At 42.9% G+C, this 20,403-nt stretch overlaps 1 protein-coding gene across 1 annotated transcript in view; it reads right to left on the bottom strand.

Annotated features, from left to right (window-relative positions):
* LOC115322847 overlaps positions 1–15,628 on the bottom strand; it is a 36,699-nt gene extending 21,071 nt beyond the window's left edge. Inside the window, exons 1-4 of the mRNA XM_042294573.1 lie at positions 15,434–15,628; positions 9,847–9,995; positions 5,241–5,326; positions 4,477–4,581 (exon numbers count right to left, since the gene is read on the bottom strand). Coding sequence (XP_042150507.1) covers positions 4,477–4,581; positions 5,241–5,326; positions 9,847–9,995; positions 15,434–15,628 — 535 coding nt within the window. The remainder of the gene's footprint in view (positions 1–4,476; positions 4,582–5,240; positions 5,327–9,846; positions 9,996–15,433) is intronic.
* Between the last annotated feature and the right edge of the window lie 4,775 nt (positions 15,629–20,403).

Raw genomic sequence — 20,403 nt, forward strand, 5'->3', positions numbered from 1 at the left:
ATGTGTCACGTGTCGTAACACAAAATGGCTAGGTTATCATGATTCTACGTCCAGGCTGTTGCGATACCAGCACCTCGAGGCAGTAATAGTGGCTCTGTGGAGTCGTTTATAATCTATAAAATGAACTGGGCTATCAGTTAATGCGAGAGCAGAGAACGGCACAAGCGAACCCATTTGCATAAAGGTGGTAAAAAATTGCTCAACAAGTTCGTAAATTCATTAAAAGTGCAAGTAAAGGACGAGGGTTACTGCCACTGCAGTCAATGGAGGGATGACTACATCGGCTGTAGTGCGAAGGACAACAATTCGTATCAGAACTGTTCAGATGCAACTGACATTCTTTACAATCAATGAACGCATCAGCTGATGACAGGAAGTCCAACCCCAGTATCATGTCAGCTACAAAAGTTGATATATATTTTAAAAAGAAACTGTAGCGTTTGGAGTCAAAGGTCAAAGGGTTGAGTAGCTGAGGGGACAAATCATCTTACTATTTACCATTCGTAAAAGCCGTTCACATGCTGGCGTCTACACTTTACGTAAGCGGCGTCGGAAACTGTCAGAACTACATTATCTGGCGCCACCCGTGTCTAAGAGGCCTTCGAGTTTTTTTTTATCAATTTCAACAACAGCAGACGTTGGGTAATCTTTAGAATAATTTAAATCGCGAATTGGTTCTGCAGCGTCACCTACTGGGGCAACGCACACTGCGGGTTTTATTTTGACGTCGGATTTGACACGGAGGCGTCGGCTTTGATGGGTGACACAGAGGGTTGACGTCGAAGGTAAGGAGAGGGTGGTCCGTCTCTTTGTTTATTGCGCTGCGAAAAGGGGACTGAAGGGTGGGGGTCAATAGAACGGCTGTCGCCAGTCATCGGCACGGTAACGTGGGTGAGGTTGAGGGAAGCGGCGATACTGTTCGGCATTCAGGCGATCGCTGTGGTGCTGAGTGATGTGATCGGATCGTTGCAGTGCTGTGTCCCGTTGGTTACTTTATACTTTTCATTCGTCTTCTCGCTGTTTTTGTTTATATCATGTATTCATGATAACTAGCCACAGCGTTGTGGCCTGTCGTTTATCTTGATTTGTTATCGTCATCGTGCAGTTTTTTTTCCCCTTTTTATTATGTCCGTGCAGGCAACCGTGGAAACAGATGGGCCGCTACTCAAACGATCTCCTAATGCCAGTGCTTTGAGGTTCTGAGGTAGGGGTGGTTTGATTAATACAAGGGTAGAAGTGCTAAAAGTCATGATGCATGGAGCTAAGAAGCTTCAGTGGACGAAGGAGGAGCATATGTCGGAGTTGACGGTGTGAGCGATCTACGCGCAGCACGAATTGCGTTCAGGACAACTTTCTGGACATTCTGGGTCTTAGGACACGCTTGCGTTATGTCAAGAGGTGCATGGCACTGGTCAAGAAATAACCGCCACTCTTCAAGAATTGTGTTCTGAATCAATGCCATGCAATCGATACTTGTGGATCCAAATGTGTCTCTGAGATGCGTGCACTTTGCAGATTTTCGTACTTCTTGCACTCACCCATAAGGTCATGAACAGTCGTGGGTTACTTTGGGGCAACGATAGGGAAGAGGTCCTGGTATAACCCCTTGAACAGCTGCTGGATACGGTCTTCCTCCGTTCATTTAGGCATCCACTCAACTGCAGATGCAAATAAGTCCTCAATATGTATAGAGAGCCTAGAGTGAGCTACCCTGCTTATACGTTTGAGCTCAATAAAGCTTTCTCTCTCTCCCTTCTTCTCTGCTCAATTTAGCAAGTGCAAACGGCGGCTTGAAATTGTCAGAAAGCTCATCTTCCGCTTGCTGTTGGCCTCGTTCAGGCTTCTGAAGGTGTCTTGAAATGCTGCTGTAAAGCGACCCATGAGTTCATTTAATCATCGTGGTAGTCAAACATTTTAATGCAGTGTCCTTCAATAAGAACACAATATTTTCCAGCTTAAACCTGGCGTCCCATCTGTTGTGGTGACTTGCAGGGTTATAGCTTTTAAAGCCAAGCGTGACCGTCGGTGTCAGATGAACCAACAAAAATAGGTGGGCCATGTTGCCTGTTCTTGACGGCCGCTGGCAATTGAGTAGAACTGAAATGGTGGTAGCCCGTTGGAAGTGCTTGCTTATTGCGACATGGTGTTGGTGGTGTGCTCGGTACGCAACTCCAGGATAGAAATATCAGTAGAAAGGTTGAGAACGTGCTGACCTCCACCACTTCCGAAGGTGTTAAAATGGATGGTTTAATATGGTTTGATGATTGATTATCCTGGTGCTCGAGTAAGAGGACATTGTTACCCACCAGCTGAGAGTGCGCGCTGCTTTGCCCTTCAGGTTAAGCTTCATCGTCGTCTCCCTAACAAAATATTTGAAGGCGGTCGTATAAGTATACTCCAGGGCCACAGCCACTGATGATCGTGCTACAGCAGGATAAAGATGGAGGCTCTTCCTGACGTGTGGAGAAGTACTGAGAAGCAGACGTATCAGTTGAAATGAATAACTGGAAGGCATGTTCCCCAAGCCCCATTCACAATTATGAACTCGGCCTTAAGTCAGCCGATATATAAAAATGATCTCGCTATAAGGTTCGTCAGTAGATCGCCAAAGGTGCAACCTGCTTATCCGTTAGATGACGAATCCAGTAGCTAATTCAGCCTGTCTTTTTATGCACCTCGTTAAAATTTAATATTTCATTCCCAGACATATATCTCGTTTGACTTGTTTCCGGTGCATGTAGCGTTTGTTTGTATGAAATAATTTAGGATGCTCCAAGACCGAACTCGTAGCCACAGGGGTTGTGCGAATAGGGAATGTTCAGTTTGAATTGAATATGAATGGAGAAGTGCCGCATAGCATACAAAAGGCAGAACTTCAAATCAAACATCGAATACCAGATAATTTATTTTTAATGCAAAACACAAAACTAAGAGGAAACTGCTTAAACTGAGTTCAACCAAGTGTACCTGATCTACCTCAAGCACGCTGAACGAGAAGAGGCTATCCTGAACAAAAATGGCGTGAATGATCACTGTTACAGACAAACATGAGGCGCAACATTGTTAACACCAATTCACATAACAGATGAATAGACAGATACTATTGAACTGTTTTAATCGCAGCGACTCCCTCTGTCACCTAGACACGGCACCTCACTCGAAACGGCGGGAAGCGAAAGGTTAGCGGAGGATAAGCTTGTTCGGTTATAGTTGTTATTTGTGTTTTTGTGATTAATTGCCAAATTATCAATTCAACAAATGGTTTTTAGCTAGAATAAGTGTCAGAAGGTGACTCATCGATCTTTATGTAAAGATGGTGACATCCGTCCGTGGTGGTCTAGCGCACACCAGCTCGGAGCACGCGGAGCGAAAGCTCGCGCTGCAGAACCCAGGGATCCTGGGTTCAATCCCCGCCTCTGCCCGTTTCGATCTGGATGAGCATCGTACCGGCGTGCGGTCGTGTATCACTACTGCGTGGTGCACGTTAAAGACCCCAGGTTAGCGGTTGTACCGCACTGGCTAAATGGCTCATTTACACAGCTGAAACACCAGACGGCCACTGAGGCAGACTAACTTCCGGCTCTATAAACATGTACACAACAATTTGCTTTGCGTGGTTTGCGATCGGATTTTGATCGAAATGTTTATTCAGTCAACACTTTTTTCTCTATTCAGTCTTGAATTGTATTAGTCGGAACATGCAAGGACCTGGTCATCATGGAAGAAAACGTTCTTAAAAAATCCTAAATTTTTGTTTAGCATTTTTGAAGTGTCGAAATATGCCTACACTCAAATACTACGAATACAAAAATCAAATCAAATTATCCGAGCAACTACTATTCGAATCAAAATTAAATTTCGAATATTCGCACACCCCTATATTCACCGACATATTCAGAAACGAACGCCGTCTATAATACCGTGGATCTCCTTAACACTTCTTAGTCAATGAGATCGCGTCACTGGCCGATAAGAACGTCCAGAAACAAATCACAAGGCAGGAAGCGTGAACTATTACAAGCCACACCATTCGTATCTTGAACTATTAGTGATTATAGCAGCGAAAAACGCCCCTGAAACTGGACATTAAATTTGGCCTATTCAAATTAATATAGTCAGTGAGTGCGTACACATTTTAAATTGGTAAGGCGATACACTAATATCTTATTATCGTGATTGAGTTGGTTGTATTCCGTAAGCCTTTGAAAAGAAATACTAAAACTATAATGGGAATCTGGGCCAAAGGAACGAGGACAAGAAGATGGGTGCCACGCAGCACATGCCGACCCTGTCTTGTGTGCCACCCACGCTCTATCCTGCATGTCATTCATCTTTTCCTCGTTTTCTTGGCCTATAGGTCCGTTATGAATCAGAACAAGCCAGACCAATTAGCAGCTTTAATACGTAAACAAGTTCCCGTCATATTCGCCTGATGCGTATTATAGATAAGTAAAAAAACATTCCTTAATTACTTACATTTGATCTTTTCAAAATATAACGCAGTAATAAAAATTAAACATGACTTGTAGTCCGTAAAAAGAAGTCTGGCGTTGTACTTTTCAAAGTATATTCGAGACATTCCTAAAAAAATATAATTATTATTGTACTTTTATTCTATAGTATAAAACAAAATTGCTGGTTAACCTTAAGCCAGAAGTGACCTGCTTATTTATAAAAGTCACATGATAATACTCTAGGCACCCTACCAAACACTAAGTTTCGACTTAGATAATGGACTAGGGCAACCTTAACTTATTGGAGATTAGTCCGAGGTAAAGTATACGTGAGGTATAAAATTGATATATTGATATGAGTGATTGTTTTAAGCAATATGCAACTGTCGGATTATATTATGCGCTTGAGTTCAGTACGTTTTCTGTAAATTTTAATTAGAATATGTTCGTGCATTTTTATCTTCGATCAGGAAGCACACATGGATTTACAGGCAGCATACGAGGTTCTACTTGTCGAACTGCGCGACAAAGCGCGAGCGCAATTGAATACCGTATTTCCATAATAATAATGGAGGTTTTTAACGCAAAATATTACTGATACACTTTCTGCATACAAAAACTGTGTTGAATTTTTGGTTTTTATTGCAGGCATTAAGCTACCAAAAAAAACTAGAAAAATGTCTTAAACGTGTGTTTGCGCCAACTGTGTCGACTCTTGCACCTGTATGAGCTGTCAAAGTTATCGGAAACAATATGTGAGTCAACGTTTCTTATCGCGTGCATTACCTATTTTACGTGGAATTCGTAATTCTGAAAGTTGCTTGGTTCTGCCATCTTCAAGAGCCACCACAATGTCTGTAGCGTTCCGGGGACTGGAATAAAAGTGCGGGAAAACTAATGTTCAATATTGTCGCGAATGACAATTGATGAGGCAATGAAAACTGAAGCCAACTAAAAGTCTAAGGGGCGAACTTGTGCCAAAAACAAAACAGACAAAGGCTGGCGTCGCAGGCGTCGATGGCGGCAAAACAGCAGGATCAAACGCTGAGGCGTGACTGACTTCGCTGGCTATGCGGACTCCCGTATGTACCCGCGTGGGTTTCTGGAGCATTCAGCCCAGAGCTTTCGGCGCGTGTAACATTTGGAACTCGATTAGACGGCAATGTTCTCGAACTTACGAGAAAGCCAAGTTGAAAAAATAAATAAAAGAACATTCCGCTACCTGGAATAAAACCTAGACCTTCCGCGCGACAGTCAAGCTTGGCAACCATTCGGCCACCCACGCGCTCGCTCGGCGACGCGCGTGGCATTACTCCCCTCTTTAAAAAGAGCATCGTCCCGATACAACATGACGGGTACTGAATCAGAAAAACAAACCAAAATGATGGCACACTACGGATGCTTGTAGAACACAGTCCTCTCAAGCGCAGTACGAAAAGCGAAGTTCACAGTCCTATCAATCGTAGTGGCGCACGACGTGGACGACTCCCAGTCGTGGAGGGCGGCGCGATGAAGTCCGTGTTCCGTCGGTCATCACCTTATAGATCAGATTCGCGATTTGAGGAAGCACTTTGTAGGGTCCGAAGTAGCGCTTCAGAAGTTTTTTGCTTAAACCGCGTCGTCGTATAGGGGTCCAGACCCACGCACGGTCTCGGGGCTTCAAACGAACGTCGATCCGACGAAGGTTGTACCGGGTAGCGTCGGTACGTTGCTAATACGGAGTCGGGCGACCTGGCGAACTTCTTCAGCTCGTTGAGCAACAACCTGGGCGTCTTGGCTCCCATCGTCAGCTGGTTCGTGGGGCAGCATCGCCTCGAGCATGGTCCTTACTTTTCGACTAGCAGCAGCTGAAGCGCTGCTACTCCTGTGGTCTCTTGCGCCACCATGTTGTAAGCAAACGTCACGCAGGGTAACAACTCGTCCCACATCCTGTGCTCTAACGCGACATACATGGAGATCATGTCGGTGATAGTCTTGTTTAGCCTTTCTGTTAGTCCGTTTGTCGGCGGATGGTACGCAGTGGTTTGACGATGGCTGGCGCTACTGATTCGAAGGATTTCTCGCGTCAGCTGAGCCATGAACGATGATTCACGGTCTGTAATGAGAACTTCGGGAGCGCCGTGAGGAGGACGATGGACTCGATGAAAAACTTGGCGACTTCCACAACAGCCACTGAAGGAAGAACTTTCGTTTCAGCGTACCGCGTGAGATAACCTGTGGCGACGATTATCCAGCGGTTTCCCGACGTCGACGGCCGAAAAAGGACAAGTAGATCCCTTCCGATCTGCTCGAAGGGTGCAGTTGGCGGAGAAATGGGCTCCAGGACACCAGTCGGCCTCGTCCGAGGTTTCTTGCGTCGCAGACACTCGTGGCATGATCGTGTGTATAGGTTGACAGTTTTGGGGAGCTCGGGCCAGTAATACTTTCCACGAATACGAGCCAGTGTCCTGCAGTAACGAAGGTGTCCGGACGTCGGGTCGTCATGGCAGGCTTGAAAGATCTCTCGAAGGTCGGTCGGGATTACCAGCAGCCAACGGCAAGTTGTTGACCCCGAAGTTCTTTTTGTAGAGCACACCTTGTCGAATGGCCAAGGTCGGCCGGGCTCGTGAGAAAATACGTTGCATGATACTCCCGCGCCCTTCAGGGGCTTTATTAGGGCCCGCAGCTCAGGATCGTCTCGGTACCGTCGTAACATGTCGTCAGTGATCACTGCACCTAGGGAGCACCCGTCGTCATCGTCGTCGCTGTTGCCGTAAGGTGTTTGGACGGGCTTTGAACAGGCGGTCGGCGTCGCTGTGCCTGCGACCGCACTTGTAGGCCACAGTCAATGTAGAACTCTTGTAGTCGGAGACACCATTGAGCGAGGCATCCTGAAGTGTCCTTGAGGTTCGCAAGCCGGGAGAGCGAGTGGTGGTTTGTGACTACGCGGAACGGGGTCCCGTACAACTACGGACAAAACTTCGTGAATGCCCAGACGAGAGCATGGAGTAATTTCTCATGGAGTAATTTCTCTCTGCCTTGTTCTAGGTACTCTAGTTCCTAGGAACTTTAGTTCGTCGAACGTGTCCTAGGAACTTTAGTTCGTCGAACATGTCCTAGCAACTTTAGTTCGTCATAGGCGAACCGACACTTTAACGGCTTGAAGTGAGTCCGGCGGTCCATATGGCTGGGAGAACAGCTCGAAGTCACAAGTACCCGTCGAAGTCACGGGAAAACACTACGACGTCGTCAAAGTAGACTAGACAGCTCTGTCGCGCTTCAGTCCTGCCAGTATTATGTCCATGACACGCTGGAAAGGTGCTGGCGTCGTGCATAGTCCGAAGGGCATCACCTTGAACTCGTACAATCCATCGGGCGTGACGAAAGCTGTCTTCTCTCGGTCGCGTTCGTCGACTTCGACTTCGAATCGACGGCGAGCGGCTAATTCTCTCCACGGTTCGTTTTATTTCTTCTGCGGCATTCATCTTATGACTTTCCCATAATAAATATATAACCCCCCCCTCCCTTGAACATCGCGGGTGTAAAAAGAATGGAATGCTTAGAATGCACTGCTTAGAGAGGACTAGTTACGGTAGCAATGAAAAATAAATATGGAGCGAAAATGGCCAGTAGGGTCTCAGTAAGGCACGTTATGACCCGCTGGGATACGACCCTCCCCCATCGCGACTACGTCCGACGCATCTCCGGGTACGTCCGACGTACCTTTAGACCTTTCGTTCCGGATACGCCCGACATACCATTAGATCCCTCGTTCCAGGTACGTCCGACGTACCTTTAGACGTTCCGGGTACGTCCGACGTACCTTCAGACTCTGCATTCCGGATACTTCCGACGTACCTTTAGACGCAGCGTTACTTTATTGGTAGCTTATACTGACTTCCCATCTAAAATTTGGATGAGCGGTAAAATCAAATTCAAAATTTCGTCAAAAAAGAAAAAAAACAGCTACGAAAGTCACAAAAGAATAAAATAAAAAATGTTGCTCTATTTTGCCACTGCGGCAAGAAGGTTAGCAAGAAACTTCTACGCTTAAAAACAAAACATGTATCTGCAGGGATTGTCAATAAATGCTCATGAAAGGTCGATGCAGTACCAGAGTGCGGACCACATACGGTAAATCCTGCCAATGGTTATAGCATGATTTGTCTCGTTAGAAGGTTCTGATACCAACCATCGTTCACCTGCTCCACCATAAATTAATGTAACCTACACATGTTTCAGTAATGAAGTCGAGTAAAGTCGAGCTAGTTTTACCTTGAAAAAAGATATATCAGCAAAAATGAAAACGTAAGGCATCTTCATACACAGTTTTTGTTAGTTTCCCTTCTTTTTTTTTTAGTTATATTTTCGGCTGCACCATTCTCAAACGTTTTGCTTCAGATATTTTAAATCTTAACAGAATAAAAATGAAACTTGTGGTGGTTACCACCACAAGTTTCATTTTTATGGAGGTTTACAAATATCTTACAATAACTTGTCAATTCGCCTTTAGAATATATATTACCATTGAATGAAAGCGTGCTTTTTGATTTAAAGGAACTCTTGCATTACTGGACGTGATTGATATTCAGGTTTATATGTTGAAACGGTAGTTTTCTTTCACATGTGTACATTACCGAACTCATATAGCCGCCAATTACTTCAAACAAGCCATATCCATAAGCAGACCACAGTGCTTGCCAAAGAAAACGATCCTTTTAAAAGGGGGATTAGGATACAATTAAGATCATGAGAGCCGAAAATCGTATGAGCATGACGGCTTTTACTTTGGACAAGAACACTAAAGCGCTTTTGTTTGTTTAATTCCAAGTAGGCTGAGATTTTGGTAATTTCTAAATGTTTTTCTCATCAGAGCAATTGACATTTCAAAACTGCCTTTAGACGTGGGTTCGATACTAAAGGTTTATCGGTGGTTTGTGTGTATCGCCGTTAGGGCATGTATTAATTAAATTACGATAAGAAAGAAAGAGAAAATGACGACAAGGAAGAAGAGTCAGTTTGGTATGTTCGAGGCTGTCTTAATGTAGTGAGTGGCTCTGCTGTTGAATGTGTATAATTCGATGGAGGATGAGAAAGAAGGGGACTGTTATGGAAGTAAATGACAACTGTATTCTGTACTAGTTTTGAGACGGTTGTATACGTGTATCTCCCCTTTTGTTTTCTTGTCTCAAGTTTTTACTTCTTAATTATGATTGTTCACCAGCTCGCCTGCCTTTTGACTTTTATTTTCTTACTATGAGCTTACATTACCTTTCTAGAAAGCTTTAAATTGTCTGAAAAGCAGCGCCTGAGCTGCGGGATATCTTGTCTTTAAAGTGACACCTGAAGACAGCAATTTTAGGTATAGGGTAATAACATCCGCGCGAATGCATATAGATACTTCTCTACTTACGCACAGTTTCCAAGCAAATCGGTGTCAAATATTGTCATATTAACCCGCTTAGCTGTTTTATTGAACCAGTGCACTTGAATCCGGCAAATGGACCTTCCAGTGTGTGGTGTTGTCAAAGCCAAATCGAGTAATGTCATATTTGCCAATACCTAAACAGACAAGTTTTACTGATTGAAATAATATTTACAATAATGATAATAATAATAATAATAATAATTTTATTTGAACACGCATTTAACAAGGCAGATACACCGGCCTGTCAAAGCCAGAAGCGGCTTGTGGGACAACACCCTACATTTCATGCTTGAAAGAGTCCCCACAAACAAGAAGTTCAAAACTCAAACTCAACTACAGATGCAGAACAATGTAGGTGATGATGGTGATTCCAACATATGCACACAGAAATATAGTCACAACTACTCCCTAATACCTTGAAGTGATTATTTCAATTTGTTTAAAGAGTCCACAGCATAGATATCATCTTAAAAGTAAACATTAGACAGACGTCTGTCTGGTTGGGGAAATAATTATTAAATAATGACGACCAACCAATCCCTAAATCAGGGGCCCAACGTTTCGAAACCGGTTCGACTTCTTCAGGGGCGACAATGGAAGAAAGGACCTTTTGACATACGAAAAGAAGAAGAAACCATCATTTGCGACCTCAAGAACAACGGATATACGGGCAGCTTCATACACCGCATTCCCCGTCGTCAAAACCGAAGTCGACAACACCGCCAGTCGCAGGTTGATACGAAACGCCGGCCAACCACGCGCACCAGCGTCCCATACATAAAGGGAACAAGTGAAGCGCTGGCACGGGTGCTAGCAAAGGAGGGCATTCAGATGGCCCAGAAGCCAATTTCGACCCTTGGACGCTTTATGCCACGACCAAGAGATCGGTCCCCTAAAGAGAAAGCACAAGGTGTAATGTACGAGATTCCCTGCGCGGAGTGCCCGTCCTCGTACATCGGGGAAACACAGAACTATCATGAACGGATTCGTCAACACAAGGCTGATGTGCGCAACTTCGATCAAGAGCGCAGCGCGGTTGCTGAACACTGTTAAAAAATGACCACCGCATTGACTTTCTAAACACACGCATCCTGGATATCGAAAATAACCCTCGCCGGAGGATCTTCCTTGAATCTTGGCACATTCAGACCACGCCAACAAACATTAATAGGTATCTTGGCGCACTGCCACCTGTGTATGTGAACGGACTCCACCATGTGCCTTCAAAAAACGATCAAAGAGGAAGAAGATGGGATCGTGCACATTCGCCTCCGTCATAGACGAAAAAGAAGATTGCGGCTCTTTTCCTCCATAGTCGCCCCTGAAGAAGAAGCCGATCCGGTTTCGAAACGTTGGGCCCCCGATTTAGAGATTGGTTGGTTGTCATATTTCAATAATAGATATCATCTTGAAAATTGTTGAAGATAAATGGAACGTAAACATTTCGCACTCTTTTTTCGTAGTTTGTTTCTACGAAAAGCACTTCAAACCGCTCAACACGCCGAAGAAGTCTATATAGGACATGAGGTATCTTAAAAGTATCGCTCCAGAAGTATTTTAGAACGACCATATGTACAAGAAAAGGATAAAAAAAATTAAAACCAAGCATGTTAAGGATTTCTTCTTCAGTTTGTGATACTGCACCTCATATTATGCTTTTAGATATTCCTTTCAGAACTGAGTCAATTTTTTTGCCCCATAGTCCTGGGCCATGACCACAACTAGTTATCCCGTAGCGTAATACACTGTATGCTAAAGCACGAGTCATTGTCTTTTTGGTTAAAATGGGTATTAGAGATTTGGTATTATACAGCAAACAGGATACTTTTCGCACTTTTCTACGAAGTTGTGAAAAATGGGCTTTCTAAGACAAGTCACTCTCAAATTGTATTCCTAGATCGTAGGGTACGTTGTTGGGCTAGTTGGTTCATTTTAGTAAAACATATAAAATAACGCAACAGAAAGACAAGGACAAGAAGTATACAGGACAGCGCCTGTCCTGTATACTTCTTGTCCTTGTCTTTCTGTTGCGCTATTTTATGTTTTACTATTCCTAGATAGTTAACTTGATCCACATAAGACACAGGACAACGGTTGCAGGGTGTACACCGAGATGTATGCATGTAAAGTGGATGATCGGTAGTTATAAGTTTAAGTGGGTTGTGAAAGCAAACAAGCTTAGTTTTATGCATATTGATCGTGATAATAATATAATAATAATAATAATATTACTTTTATTCCACATGTAAGAAATATCACACAACAAATACTGGTCTGTCCAAGCCAAAGGAGGCTTCTTGGACAGTACCCGGCAGCCGAACGGCGAGGCTGGGAAGCCAATAAAGTCACACACACACACAAAAAGACAACTATAGGCGAAAATAAAAACATGGCGACTAAGACAGGCTACAATCTTTAGTTGATCAGCATTGTTCTCAGTTTTCTTCTTGTGGCAATTTCGAAGACACTATCGGGCTGTTTTTTTAAAGATGGAAGGCATATAATGGGAGCGGAGTCTTTTTCCATAACGCGGAACACATCGGGTGGTAACAAAACGGGACACGTCTGACGGAGATTCCTGCTGGGGACGAGAGTGCATTTAAAGTCGTTATTCCAAAAATGGCTTAATACTACCGTTTGCAGAAACAAGGAAAAGAAATTCGGCATCTGCAAAGGCTCGAATATGTCTATGTCAGTTGAAAGGTCAAGGTGATACCCCATGCTTCTTAGCATGCCCCTCGAAATACGGTAAACTTTTGTTTACCATAACTCTGCGCAATTACCGAACAGAGTAATTCCATATCTTAGCAGGCTGAATGTAGCCAAGGGCAAACGCAACAGGCTTTCTTGCAGAAAGCGGCATAAACACTTTGCAACTATAATGTAAGCGGCTAATGCTTCGCAGTTTACTACAAATGTGCAATAAATGCGAATTCTACGCCATATCCCAATAAAAAAAGCACTCCTAAATACTTCGCATTGTCAACATATTCTAGGGGGGAACTAACACAATTTAAGCAGCTCGCTTTGTGCAGTACAATTGGCAAATTGAGGTTTACCTTTTTTAGTCGTTTTTTTTAAAACAGAGTAGTTTCGTTTTTGATGTATTAACTGAAATTAAATTTTCATCGTACCAGCCATTATTTGCATGGCATCATGCTCCAGAAGATGTATAACATGATACTATTTTAGATGACGCGACACAAGCACCCAATATTAATAATAGTGAAAATCATAAAAATTTATTTCCAAATGCCGCCATCTCCAACTGTATTATTGGGTCCAATCAAAGCCAGCTAACGCTTGTTGGGCCAGACCTAGCATTAAAAATAAAACAAGTCGAAATTCGGACGCTCTCACGTGCACAAAAAAAAAATATTTTCTATACGTCAAAAGTCACACAAAAATATTTTTCACGCACAAAAAAATTATACAGGTCGCACTTTGCAGTCTTACGTACACTAGAAAAACCTAGCACTAAAAGTGAAACAAGTCGAAAATCGCAATCTCACATGCGCAAAAAAATATGTATATATTTTCCATAAATAAATTTTTGCGCCAAAAATGCACCCACACACAAAAAAAAAAAAATGTTACAGGTCGAACTTTGCCGTCTGACGTACACAAAACAAAAAAGATGTTTAAACGTCAATTTTCTCCAAAGAACTTGAATAAGGTGAAAATTCCCAGTCTTACGCGATAAAAAAAGGCTTTATATTTGTTGCCATTCGTAGTCTGGCCGTGCACATAAAGTCATACACAATACTTTATGCACGGGAGGCATTACTTTAGATGCAGGGTTATGAAGAAAAAAACAACGCACATCTACGAGTACACAAAATAATAAAAATAAACAAAAGACGCCTTGGTTTTGGAGGTGACGAAAGCAAATTCACCCCTTTCGTTCTTTGAATATTCACTCGTAAAAGTATTTTGGTATTTGGAGGAGAAAAAAAAAAACTGGAAGGAAAACCCGCATATTCGAAATGTAAGAATGCAGAGAAAATAAGAAAATAAATTATGTTCATACAATTAATGCAAAAGTGCAGCGCGCTGGACAAGAATATCGCTAATAATCACTGGCGAAGGAGAAAAAGAGGGACAAAGAACACACACAAATGTCCAAACAGAGTTAAGTGACTGGTGCGCGAATGAAAACATGCGCCTGGTCCTCGTATTGAATCATGGAAATCTCCATTTCCAGTGGGGCGCTCTACCAACTGAGCTAACCAGGAGTTAGACGTCACTAGAGCGTCTAGACCTCCCGTGACGACCCATAACGGTAGCCAGAGAGTCAACCATCAATCGCCGACAGTTTTAAACGAACTTGTTGAAGCAAACATTACATTCCCCGAGGTCTCCAATTCAGACCTGCGTAAGTTTCTCATCCAAGCCCGTAATTCCTAAACATTATTGCGTCACTTCATGCTCTTTTGTTATTGTTGTTTAATGCGTTGTATTTCAACACATGTCAGCTTATTTTTTTCTTAGAACGTATTAAATTCTATTTACCTTATTTTACGTAAAAAATGAGAATGCATGCGTATTTTTTTTTTTGTTTGTACTGCGAAATCTTTTCTAATCTCGTCGCTACCTGCTGCAAAGGAGGTCAGAACTTCGTCAAACGAATTGTTGCTTTTTCTCGCCTCCTCCATCACATTGTAAAGATGGAGAATAAACATTATTATTATTATTAGCTTTTTTATTTGTTTTTTGGCAGTCAACGGCCCGTCCTGTCTTTTACGGACGACTAACTTTGCCGTTTTCGGCAGTGAGGAGAGTTCTTCGGTTCCGACCCTCCTGGTGCCGGGCACGTCGCCACCACTGCCGGCCGCCGACAGAAGATGAGCCAGTGACGCAGCACTTTTCGACCGTAGCAAGGGCCCCGTGGTTGATTGCCATGCCTTCATCCGGGCAACCGGATTGGACGCTATAACAACGGATCCCACGGCACTTGTCGGCGCAGTCGACGGCCCGTCTTCCACAGACGACTAACTTAGCCGTTTTCCGCAGGTGAGATGTTGGGTTATTTATTGTGTTTTGCTAGCTTTTCTTTTTATGTTTTTCTGTCGATTGCAACAAGTGGATCCACTCAATTGTTCTTTGCTTTTGTAAGTGTGCGCACATTTTGTAAACATTTTTAATTATGGCTGAAGGAAACGATCTTGAATGTATTATGTGCTTTAAGTCTGTGCCGAGTGACGGAATATATGGGAAGTGTTCTTCCTGTAATCATCCGTATCATCTTGATGCGTGCTTAATCGTATCGGAAAGAACTTTTAAATTAACGAGAAACGCTAAACGCGACAATGGGAATTGCTGCACGTGCAGGAGTCGAGATGCAAGACGTCGTTGTGTTGTCCTTTTTAATTTTTTATTTTACTTTATTGTTTTAGAGTTTTACAAGTACGAAGTGTATCACTTTTTTAGTTATGGTATAAATCCGTTATACAATTTGATGTGACATTTTTATTTAGCTAAAATACGGAAATATACAGTCTTACTTCGTATTAAACTGTAAACCGTGGTATAGAATACAATTTAATTTTTTATATAATCTCCAAACACTCACCTGAAGATCTTGATACATGCAAACCTGGGCACTGTCGTACGCCAATGGAAGGCTCATTTCTTTCGATATTTTAAATGTTCTAGCTTTTTCTCTGCATTGGTAAGTTACGTACTCAGGCGCATCGGGAAAAGAGTTGGTGGAATGGGGACTGATATAGAAGGCAATACATAGGAAAATAACTTTCAGCAAACTCATTTTCTTAGGACTAAAAACCTGACTAATTTTTCTGAGACTAGCGCTGGCAACTTCAGTTCTGCTAGAGGATGGAAAGATACTGATGCCTCTGTTAAATATATTTTCATGCCCTTTCAATTTCAGATTTTGTTTTACTTTAGATATTTGGAAGCTTACACAACGCAGGAATAGTCTGACAAGAAAATAAATAACCTTCTCCGTTACTGCACGCGGGCAGATCATGACATAAAGGTTGCGACTTTCATAGAAGGGTGACCTTTCGTGTGAGCATGGAACAGTTTAATGTCAACATTTATACAGCGTGCCAAGAGTTCAATTGTCACTACATATGTGCCAGAAAATGAAATATGTCAAGGATTTTATGAGGAGCCATCTGGACAAGTTGAAATATCTAAGCACTGCATGTTTTAAGATCTAAATACACGGATTAGTGCTCGTGTGTTATGCTGAGGTAGAAACCGTGAAGGGTGAAAAATGCATTCCAGCCAGCTACGTTTTCAACTAGTCGAAACGCTTCTAAAATGTCTGATCCGAGCGGTAGCAGATTACATTTGTATAAAGAGCCTTGGAGATATACAAACTATGCGAATTGTGAGACTCGCAGTATACGTGAATAGAATCTCTTTATGTCAAACCTTACGCAGCGAAAAAAATTCTCAGTGGTCGCTTCAAAGATACCCAAAAAGAAGTATAAGAGGGCTCGTGAAAGCATTGGTATAAACATATTGGTTATTTTTTTAATGTGGGAAAGCATTTGGTCATTTTTAGCATTCATTATGAGATCCTGAATATTCAAGCATGATATTTACTTGTAATTTATGTCTTCGGAATAGGGCTCGTATGTTATGGACTGATGAATAAATCTACGCGTGAGAAACTAGACTTTGTCAAACAAGATTTTCTGCGATGGAAATGTTTTTAAAATGTCGCAGTCTACCGTTAGCAGATCAAGTTCGCTTTAAGTATGAAAAAACAAATTTTGCAGTAAACTATCAGTTCTCTAGGGCAATGATCGCATATCTTCACATTTCCTTGGTTTAAACAGATATCCTCTGAAGAGTTAGTTTGTAAAGAAGGCCAAGAACATTTGCCTGATACGCGAAACGGCCAGATTATAAGTGGCGTTTACGATTTGACACTGACCAGGGTGAGAATGAAACACCTTTATGTCAACATTTACTCCTCCCTGGAAAGATCGTAGCGATTTTCGAAACTAAAATAAAGGGTATATGACCTCTTCACCAGAAAACCATCATTATGATAATAGTAAGGTTATGTGCTTTTTTTTTCTTTTTTGTAAATATCGATAAACCCCAAATAACTACCCTCAAGCCGGTTCGATTAAAATCGAACAAGCACCCAAAACTCAGAATCCATGATTTTTTTAGAATTAAAAAGCAAACCAAGCTTTATGTGAAGAAAAATTAATGTTGTCACAAAAAGAAGGGTAGAATTGATGTAAAAGAAAAAGTGAATATTTAATTAGGTTAGCATGTGCCCTTATACTGTGGTATTCTCGCTTAGCTCTTGTCCGGGTGAAGGGGCCAAGCCATGCTGGAGACGCCCTTAATCTTCGAGCCCGGTGTTCGATGGCTTAGGCCGTTTTGGCTGAACTGTCCTGTTCAGCCAAGCGACTCTCGCCCCACGCCTTGGCGTCTTGGCCTCGCGCGCGCTCCTCGCAGGCCCGCCGCATCCTCGCCAAAGTTCTTGGTGTCCAATATCCTCATAACACTAAGGAGATAAGTACGACGTATCTTGCGTCGGCGACAGAAGGGCAACTGTCCCAATGTTGCCAGTCACAACTTCATTTACACACTTCGTAGCCTATTACATTCTTCACAGGACCATCCGATACGTTTCAAGATTCTACTATAAAGTTAGAGAAGAACCGCCAAAAATACTTAAACTGATAGGGTTCAAACCCCGTGCCATTGCGTGGGAGCTGCGCGCGATGCTAACACGGACACACATGTGATAAAACTTAGCCATATTTTTGTTGACTCCTAATGCAGCCAACTATTCGGTTCAGGCGCTTGTTCAGCCGAAGGCTGGGGAATTCTCTAACCGCGTCGAGTTTCATTAACATGAGCACTTATAAATGCCCATTTTCTGCTTGACTGCTACGATAGACACCGAGAAAAATCATATTAGTGAAAAAATAGAACCAGAAAACACGGAATGTTAGTTACGAGCTACCGTCCCGACGTGCAGAATGATTGAAAAGTGCATAATTCGTGATTGGCCTTTCAGGAGTAGATTTCGTTATAATAAAGTGTTAATTAACTTCATAATCCAGAAAGTTCATTTCAGAAAACTGCTTCCTGGGAAGTGTAAAATCTGCAAGATTTATCAGACTGCCTTTGAGAAAATGACCTCGTGCATAGGTCACGTGATGTCCATTCTTTACACTTAACCGTGAAACTTCACTGCTGCACAAACTTGACACACGGTCACGTGAGTCCAATTTTCCCGCCAACTTTATCGGGGAAATTTAAATAATGTATAGGTCACGAGACATGAGGTCAGGATACATTAATTTCCCAGACAAATCTAGATGGGAAACTGAATTGAGGTCAGGTCTCGTGGCGTCAGATCACGAGACAGTGTTATTTCTGCTAAATTTAGCGGGGAAACCGATTTGCTGTTTTGGTCAGGCGACGTTAGCTTCCCTAGAAAATTTAGAGCGGATACTAAATTCGTGTAGTACATGACGTCGGGTTACTTGGCGTAAATTTCCTCGCTAGATTAAGCGGAATATTCGCGGACGAAAGGACAGAAGAACACATGGAACAGAAAAATTCCGTTAAAACTAATTTCTTGCTTTAGAAGATTTGTATTTTACATTGTACATTAAGAAAGCTACGGTTGCACGACATCTCCAACCTTTCCGAGATGCAACAGCTGTAACGGCAATCAGTGGTAAGTTTAAGGTACACTGCTCCGGTCTTTGTTAATCTTTTTTTATGAACAAATAAAGCGAGTACTCCACGTGCGTGGTCTGACCGGTTTTTTTGTAGATTCTGGATTAGATTTTCGTATATATGCTTCGTGCATTGTTAACCAGGAACTACGTAATCTGGGCCTCATTTATCAGATTACGAGAACATTTTGTAAATCCGAATATCTTTTAAGCCTGTACTGTACACTTGCTAGAGTGCGCCTTAAATTCTCGCAGGTGGTATAAACTCTGCCGCAGTGTCACACTGTAATTTAATTGAAGATGTTAAGCGTAGGTTAGTTCAATTATTGTGCGATATTTAAATTTGCATCTGCCACCGTGGCTTTTATGGCTACAATAATCTACTGGTGAACCTCGAACGGTTGTCGCTGCACGATCGAAGGATTCAAAGAGATATGTTTTTTCTGCACCAAGCTGTGCATGGCTCTGTTGACGGCACAGAGTTGTTGAGGACCCTGAACTTTCGTGTACCATCGGGGCGAACTTCCAAGATCCGTGACACCTTTCACTTTGATGTGCGAGCCATTTGCCCCCATGGCATGTCATCAACATACACAGAATACATTGTTCGTTCAAGTGGACGTTTTTCTGTAACTTGCTTGCTTTATTACTCCCCGGGACAGTGTTACCCAGGCCGTACAGCTGTTGGCAGCCACTCAAAAAAGATATCCATCCATCCATCCACCCGCCCGCCCGCCCGCCCGTATCTAATCTAATCTAATCTATTCCATCTAAAGTTGGGAGTCATTTTTGCTTTAAAAAAGGCGCATTTTCGTTGAAATACACAAGAGATTTGTACTCAGGTTACCTAATTAACGTAATATCTCGAGTCATCGTCCATGCCCGAATCATTGCCTGCCCCAGTCTTTGGGAAAATACTGAATTTAAAAAAAAAACACCAAGCGATTGGCCATTTTTACAAATACACAAACGCAGACTCCGCGATTTACGAACATTCATCCTACCCGAATGACGCGGCCGCGGACCTTATACCCCTGTCAGACGGCAGCTAAAATGGCATTTACGCCAAATGACATTCAGTGTAAATGTCATTTAGGCACTGCCACACGGCAACTCAAATGGCATTTAACCTAAATGCCATTTCGGGTAAACAGAGTTCCCCAAACTCATTTACGGCTCGCAAAGCGTACTCTCGATGGCAGCGCTCGACACATATTACGGGATTGTTTTAAAAAAAGAAGGCATATATTGCGAAAACAATTTTTACATCGTTTTAATTACGAAAATGATTTCTTTAACGTGTATTTCGCACGCACTTTACGTTCCTAATTATTTAACCTACTCGCGATTCCAGTTATCCAGTAGGCCTAATGGCTCTGAACTCCTGTACCTGTGGGGTGCTCGCCTCGGTTGGCTCTCGGTTCGTTTGTTCCACCTGCGATGCGCTCCTCATTTACGCGTTTCTACGATGTCGGAAGGAGCGCCTGCCGACAAAAAAAGGCGACCTGTCCCGCGAGACGTCGGTACTCAAACTATCTGAGACGAGCACCTCGAATGTCTTCGGTAGCAGAAGCGGAACGATGGGTTCTGCACCGGCCTACGGGCGATTTTAGAAGCCCTCCGTTTCCTCAAGATATACGTCGCTCTCCATCACAATACCGAAACCTCAAGGAACATTTTTGGGTAAGATATAACATTCACGGTTTGCATAACCAACAGGAGCACGCGAAACAATTAGCGGAGCGGACGGCCGTCTAGTATTCGTTGTGTGTGGGGGGGGTCGTCGCAGCACTGCGTACCTCGAACGAGTACTGCGTACCTCGAACGAGTTCATTGCACGACTGGCTTGGTCGTG

The sequence above is a fragment of the Ixodes scapularis genome, unplaced genomic scaffold (genome assembly GCF_016920785.2).
Source record: "Ixodes scapularis isolate PalLabHiFi unplaced genomic scaffold, ASM1692078v2 PGA_scaffold6__148_contigs__length_123643588, whole genome shotgun sequence".
Taxonomy (NCBI): Eukaryota; Metazoa; Arthropoda; class Arachnida; order Ixodida; family Ixodidae; genus Ixodes; species Ixodes scapularis.